This window comes from Oryzias latipes, chromosome 4 (assembly GCF_053564925.1).
Source record: "Oryzias latipes strain Hd-rR chromosome 4, Olatipes_Hd-rR_3.1".
In the NCBI taxonomy this organism is placed as follows: domain Eukaryota; kingdom Metazoa; phylum Chordata; class Actinopteri; order Beloniformes; family Adrianichthyidae; genus Oryzias; species Oryzias latipes.
In genome coordinates this window covers 7500879-7508497 of record NC_136240.1, presented here as the reverse complement: position 1 = coordinate 7508497, position 7619 = coordinate 7500879, and the positions used below count along the sequence as shown (strand labels likewise).

The following is a 7619-nucleotide window of genomic DNA, read 5'->3' as shown; positions in this document are numbered from 1 at the left end:
AACATGACATGCAAGAAACCTTCAAAATAAAGCAGGAAACAGAACTCAAATCATGACAGTGACATAACGGAAGCAAAAACTAATACAAAGAAACCCAAACCATGGCAGTTATAGTATTTTGTTCAGTTCTAGCCAGGGATCTATGGATTATATTTTTAAGTAACAGGAGAACGCCACTTTTGGAGCTCGCCACATGCACACCATTCAAAATCTACAACTACTTATTCGAGCAATTTTTCCACAGTAGCTTTTAAATGATGCTTCAGAGCGATCGATCCCCAGGACAAGTTTTTGTTTGTATCCAGTAATTAAGGTGTTACAAAAAAAAAATCAAGATGCCGGCTTCTTCCTGAGGTCAAAAGTCGACAACTGTGGTCATTGTAGACTTAAGACGTTTTCTGAAGATCGCTTAAAAAAATGTTTCCATTTACCATATTGCGGGAAAATGTGAAAATCTCCAAATCTCAACCTTTGCCACAAAACTGCCGCCAAGCCATCCCATAATAATTTAAAAACTTCCTTTAGATCTCTAAACGTTCGGAAACTTTCAGCTAGAGAAATCATTCTACCTTTAAAAACTTCATGAGGAAGATCAATTCTGTCCGATCTAACATCATAAATTAACAGACAAGCCTTTTTTTTTTAAACGATAGCTTGATTTTACCTGAGGAAGCACTTTCTGACCTGGTTGAAGCTGCAACACTTGATCGGGTTTTCTCCCAAGTTAATCCAACGACCTGTTTTTTAGATCCCATCCCTACATCACTTTTAAAATCATTTTACAGGTCTTTTGAGAGTGAGATTTTAAATATTATGAACTACTCTCTACGGACGGGTATTTTTCTGGTGCCTTTAAAACTGCAGTGGTTGAACCGTTACTAAAGAAATACCAATGTAGACCCTTCAGGTTTTAATTACTACAGACCAGTGTCCAACTTGCCATTTTTAATCAAGGTTTTAGAAAAACTTGTTTTTATTCAGCTGAATGAGTTTCTCTTGCAAAACATTAATTTAGATAAACCAGTCTGGTTTTAGAAGGAGCCACAGTACTGAGAGCTTGACAGGTGTGCCTTGGATTCAGGTCAGATCCCAGTATCAGTTCCACTAGATCTAAGAGCAGCTTTTGATACTGTTGATCACCTGATCCTTGTAAACAGACTTCAAAGTCTTGGCTTTTCAGGGACTGTTCTCAAGTGGTTTGAATCTTATCTCATGGAGAGAAACTGTATGGTAAGCATGGAAAACCCTTCTCTAAATTAAATATGTTGTGCCTCAAGGTTCCATCCTTGGCCCCTTGCTTTTTAAAATTTACATGCTTCCCCTGGGGAATGTCATCAGAAGCCACAACATCAAATTTCACAGATATGCTGATGATACCCAGCTGTACATAGCTATGTCTCCAGATGACACAAGGCCAATAGAAGCACTTTTTAACTGTATTTTAGATGTGAAATCATGGATGGCAAATAATTTTCTACAACTCAACCAGGAAAAAACAGAAATTTTAGTTATTGGTCCTAAAGCTAAGAAAGAGAAACAGTTTTTTAAGCTAAAACAAATTTCGTTAAGCCATTCAGAAACGGTCAGAAACTTGGGCGTTATTTTTGAATCTGAGCTAACTTTTATCCCTTATTTATACCATGGTCCGGGTGTTTTCTAGATTCTGATTGGATGCTGAGTGTGTGTTAAAAAGTGATAATGCACAGTGATAATGCATGGCTAAAAAACAAGTTCCGGTGACATATCTTTAATGTTCTATATCACTGCGCTGGGGTAAGAGATGAACTTTCTCTCTGATGTGATGCTTTAGTTAACCTATATTGATGACCAGCACATATATCGCTTTCCTTTGCCGCTCTAGGCGAGTTGGTGGTTGGAGTGGTAACGTGACAACTCGCCGCTCCACGTAACAAATAGACCGCTTTTGTGAAAAAAGCGATCCAAACCTCCACTTCGCGTCAGATGGTTCAGGCTTCCACGCCGTGCGTTAATTTCTGAGAATGCACACTTCGTTGGTCATTAACCCGTGAACAAAACAGGTGGTTAAAACTGTTTTTTATCATCTCAGAAATCTGGCTAGGGTTTGCCCACTACTCTCTCTTGCTAATATGGAGATACTAATGCATGCTTTTATCATGAGTAAAATTATTAATGGAACAACCAGTATGCTGGTTTTCCAAAAACCAACATTGAGAACCTTCAGCTTCTCCAGAACTCTGCTGCATGAATTCTCACAAAGACCAGGAGGCGGGCTCACATCACCCCAATTTTATAATTCCTGCATTGGCTCCCCATATGCTTCAAGGTTGATTTAAGCTACTTTTAACAGTTTTTAAATGTCTTAACAGTCTTGTACCTTTTTATCTATCAGATCTTTTAGTCACACATGAACCCTCGTGGACCCTGAGATCCTCTGGCACTGGTCTTCTAACCATTCCGACTGTAAAAACCAAAACTTACAGAGAGGCATCTTTTCAACACGATGGTCCTTGTTTATGGGACAGTCTGCCAGAGGACCTGAGAGCCGCAGAGAGCGTTGAAGTTTTTAAGAAAAGGCTAAAGACCTATCTTTTTAACCTGGCTAACTTTTATTATTTTATTTATCTTATCTCGGTTTATGAATGTACACTATATTATTAATTCATTTTAATATTCCATATTTTAATGTTTTATTGTTAATTGCTTTTATCGGTGTGTTTACTTTTTCTAATTTTCATTTTCATTTCTTAGTTGGGTCCTCTCCCTCTGGGTCGGCTGCTGTTCAGCCTCTGCAGCTCTAGATGGGGGCCTGCGTCACCACTTTGCTGTGGTGGGGCTGGTCCCCGCCTGTGATGCAGCTATTCTCAGAGAGGGAGGTTCCATTTATTAAGGACCGTACCAATTTTTGAGAACCGGCTTCTCCACATCACAGCTTCTTCCTCCTCGTGTCAGCTCTTGCTTTTTTTCCAGGTTTGTTTTTCTGCATTTCACATGGAGGAATAAGCATTCTAAGCCTGTAGGTGGCGCTCTGCAAATTCAAAGCCGAGATCCTGTGTTCAATAAAACCACCAGAAACTCTTTAAAGCAGGCCATAAAAACACTTTTATTGAAAGAAACAGTGCAAACAGTTAACAGTACAATTTTCCTCCTGAACCTGGTGCACAAACACATAAACTCAGCACAAAAGAAGGATGACAGCTGGGATTCAAACCAGCATGCTGCTGCTTTCATTGATAAATGAGGTCCCTGCACTGCTGATCAATGCAGAAACAGGAAGTCGTGTGCTCACTGACATCATCACCACATCATGCTGTGCTTTCAGGGATCAGCTGGAAAATTCAAACTCCATGAAAGTGAAAGCCACTCACAGTAAAAACTCTCTATATTTTTGCAAGGGGTAAAAATCAGGAGTTTGGTTCTCTTCTTTAACAGCAAACACCTTCAAATCTGTTGGTAAAAGTTAGAAATCAAACTGGAGCAGGATGGATGTCCAGATGGAGGAAGTCGTGCTTCTTTCTTCAACAAAATGATTTTCCTTATTCATCAAAAACTATCAAAAGTATAAATTCATGTTTTGGTTAAAACTTCACATCGGTTCAGAAGCTCTTCCGAATCTTCTAAAAGCAGCTGAGTCCAGCGGTGGACTGAGGTGGTCTCTTCTTCATTTGGTTTCCATGAACTTCCTGTTTGTCACCACTTAAAAAAGACGAGCACGGCGAGTGCGGCGTAGCCAAGAATGAGGAAGAGCACTTTGAGCAGCCGATCTCGCGTGTCCTCCAGTTCTCTGGACAGGATCTCAAAGAAGGTGACAAACAGGAAGGTTCCGGCTGCGAGGCCCTGCAGCAGCACGGACGCCACGTCGCCCCCCAGCGTCTGCGCCGACTCGATGCCCATCCCCACCACCATGCCCAGAGGGATCATCAAGCTGACGGTGACGCCCAGCTTGATGGCGTCCTGCATGCCTAGCGATGATTTGGCCACACTCACCCCGAGGGCGACAGCGGCCAGCGTCTCGTGGACGGCCACGCCCAGAAAGAGGCTGCCCAGCTTTGCCCCGTCCTCCTGCAGGCCGAGCGCCAGGCCTTCGAACACAGAGTGCGCTGACAGAGCCAGAACCAGCCCAGCCAGCCGCAGAGGCCCCGCCCCTGCCAACTCGGAGGGGCTGAAATGTCCATGATGGTGTCCGTGCCGCCTGGCAACATCCGCTGAGCTTCGAGCAGAGGAGATGAAGGGCGTGTCGTATTCAGAGTCGCTGCCAGCCTCGGAGCCTCCAGCGTTGAAGGTCTCCAGATCGATGAAGGACGGTTTCTCCCTCCTGAAGGTGAGGACCGCCTGCTCCACAAACACAGTGAGGAAGAAGCCCACCATCATCATAGTCTCTGCTAGAGGATAATCACCGCTGATCTTCAGCTGCTCAAACAGTGCTGCCACCTGGTGGACAAAAACGGGACATCAAAGGGAGAAGTTAAAACGTGAAACAGAACACAGTCACATCCCTGCTGCCACACAAAGTTAACATCAACATATTAAAATCAGAAGATTAAAAAAACAAAACCACTTTATGCAGTTCAGCAGAAAAAAATATATTCTTTTTATGACTATAAAAAAGCAAAGGAAGTATTTTTTCAGTACTTCCATCCATCCATCCATCTTCCTCCGCTTATCCGGGACCGGGTCGCGGGGGCAGCAGACTGAGCAGAGATGCCCAGTCTTCCCTCGCCCCAGCCACTTCCTCCAGGTCCTCTGGGGGGACCCCGAGGCGTTCCCAGGCCAGCCGACAGACGTAGTCTCTCCAGCGTGTCCTGGGTCTCCCCCGGGGCCTCCGCCCAGTGGGCTATGCCCGGAGCACCTCTCCAGGGAGGCGTCCAGGAGGCATCCGGACTAGATGCCCGAGCCACCTCAACTGGCTCCTTTCGATGAGGAGAAGCGGTTCTACTCCAAGCTCCCCGCGAGTGACCGAGCTTCTCACCCCATCTCTAAGGGAGCGTCCAGCCACCCTACAGAGGAAGCTAATTTCAGCCGCTTGTATTCAAGACCTCATTCTTTCGGTCATGACCCATAGCTCATGACCATAGGGGAGTATTGGAACGAAGATCGACCGGTAAATCCGGTAAATTGAGAGCTTTGCTTTTTGGCTCAGCTCTCTCTTCACCACAACGGACCGATACAGCGACTGCATAACTACGGACGCCGCTCCAATCCGCCCGTCAATCTCACGTTCCGGTCTTCCCTCACTCGTGAACAAGACCCCAAGGTATTTAAACTCCTCCACCTGGGGCAAGGACACTCCACCCACTGAGAGATGGCAAGCTACCTTTATCCTGTCGAGAACCATGGCCTCAAATTTAGCGGTGCTGACCCTCAACCCAGCCGCTTTACGCTCGGTTTTCAGTACTTTCTTCTGTGAATTTTTAATTGTATTGACTACAATGCTTGAAATCAATCAATGAATCAATCTCTGTTATACGGTAAAAGTCAAAAGGTCTTGTCCGATGTGACATCAACTGCTGCCCATGAACGACTTTCCACACAGACGGCTAGTGGGCTCACCTTTTCTCTGACGGCGGGCAGCAGAGCGTTGAAGCACGTGGCGAGGAACACGCCTCCTCCAAACGAGTTACAGAGAGACAGCGCTCGTCTGTACCGGTTTGCTTTCTCGTGGTCAACCAGCAGGAGGCGCACCGGGATCAGCACGCCAGCCAGCATGAGGCCAAACAGCCCCAGCAGGCCGAGCAGCTTTGCCAGCAGGATCTGCATCCTGATGCTCAGCAGCGGGGCATGAGACGGGCCTCTTCTGCAGCCCTCCGATCCCTGCAGAGAGGCAGAAGAGGAAGATTTGACATGTTTGAAGGAGTTTGGAGTTCAATGAAAAGGATCACCTTCACAAAATCAGTCTTCTTACATGATCTAAACAGAAATGAAAAAAGGTAACTGCGAGTTACCAAATATTTGGTTTAGAAATTTGGAAATGTGATCATCACAATCTTTTGGCCTACATGTTTTAGCCCATTATTTGACTGATGTCAGAGGATGTTATTCATATAAAATGAAATTCCTCTTTCTTTCTCCAAAACGTCTGCCGACTATTTTTGTATACGTGGCTGTACAGAGGATTTTACCAATAGTTTTACTAATGAAGGAACTAACACGCTTCTAAAATAGAAAACACATTACTGCTTTAATACTTTTATCACAGGAGGAAGCAGTGGTCGCGTCGATGCGCCAACCTACCCTTGGCTTCAAGTCTTCTTTACGTACGTTTTTTTTTGTGCTAGAGAATTAATTAGCAGGTAGAGATGTAAAAAATATTAAATGTATCTAATAAATGTGAAGAAACCATAATATAATCTAATAATCCAAATTCTAAACATTTTTTCTCCTCGTGTGTCTGTCTGTATTCACACTGAAGTGAATCACACCAGAGTTGATCTGCAACTAAACAGAAACCCTCTTTCTTAGGCGGCCCAGAGTTCTCTTCAAACCAAAGTTCAGGTGAGCTTTCAACACCGGCCAAACCAAGATGACCAGCACTGGATCAGACCAGGGTCAAACCTGGATCGGACCAGGGCCAAACCTGGATCAGACCAGGGCCAAACCTGGATCAGACCAGGACCAAACCTGGTTCAGAACAGGGCCAAACCTGGACCAGACCAGGACAGAATTGAATGCAACTTGAATAAAGTCACATCTAGTTTTTTCTCAAAATTTTTTTTTTTGTCACTGCACTTTTCAAAAAAATCGTATTTTTCTTTTCGCTGATCAGCGCTGTTGGTCAGAGGATAAAAGAAGCCACAGCTGACTCTTTTCTATAAGAGCCTTCATCATCTACATTATCTTAATCTTTAGAATAAGATTATTTCCAGGCTTCAACACTTCTGTCAAAATAAAAGCAGAACTATTATTGATCGATGTAATTAAGAGATAATTGGTTTTAAAATGTCTCTCTAACGTTTCCTGTTCACATTTTGTTACATGCTCGTGTTAATTCAGCTAATGAAATTCTACTTATTTTTCAGCTCCTTTTTTTGTTTTTATGGTTAACTACAAATCAAGAAAACCCTCAATTTGCTGAAACTGACTTTTTTTAACCGTAAAAACAAATTCATGGAAAAGACAGTCCACTTCCTCTGTACTTTCAAAATAGAGGCCTCTTATGCAATGTTTCCAACAACAGAACAAGCTCCTCTTTTTAATAATTTTCTGCATGTAAGTAAATAACAGAAAATATTGTTTATGCTTGCTTTGTATCAAACAAAAATCTGTCAGTCAGTCTAAACTTACTCTGTTTGATTTGTTTTAAAAAAATAAAATCCAGTCAAGTAAAACTGTGAAACAACTTCCGGTTTTCTTAACAGTGTTTAGCTTGACGGCTCATCACAGTTAGCTCCTCCGCTGCCAACAGGCTGAACCGCGGCCGCGCGGGCCTCTGCCTCACCCCAGCTGCTGTCCTCCCGGCGTTGGTCAAATAAAAGCTGACTTTAGACTCCCATGAACGTTAAACCTCCAGACATCACGCATAGAAAGCATTTAATTGTCCGTCCGTCCTCAGCAGGTGCACAGATGCTTCCGTCTCTGTCGTCAGACACTTTCAGCGCGGTGATTGGATCATCTCTTGATGACGTAACCATTTCTTTCAATCT

General features: G+C 43.7%; 1 protein-coding gene across 2 annotated transcripts; it reads right to left on the bottom strand.

Moving 5' to 3' along the window:
- Nucleotides 1-3057: 3057 nt before the first annotated feature.
- On the bottom strand, nucleotides 3058-7581 carry LOC101157119 (zinc transporter ZIP3). 2 transcript variants are annotated; one of them, XM_004067636.4, is made up of 3 exons: nucleotides 7415-7581; nucleotides 5530-5790; nucleotides 3058-4410 (listed from the first exon to the last, which is right to left on the bottom strand). In XM_004067636.4, the coding sequence occupies exons 2-3, from the start codon at nucleotides 5734-5736 to the stop codon at nucleotides 3670-3672; spliced, it is 948 nt and encodes a 315-aa protein (XP_004067684.1). In that variant the 5' UTR covers nucleotides 5737-5790; nucleotides 7415-7581; the 3' UTR covers nucleotides 3058-3669. The 2 variants fall into 2 exon arrangements, with proteins under 2 accessions (XP_004067684.1, XP_004067685.1); XM_004067637.4 differs by having other exon boundaries at nucleotides 7261-7574.
- Nucleotides 7582-7619: the final 38 nt, after the last annotated feature.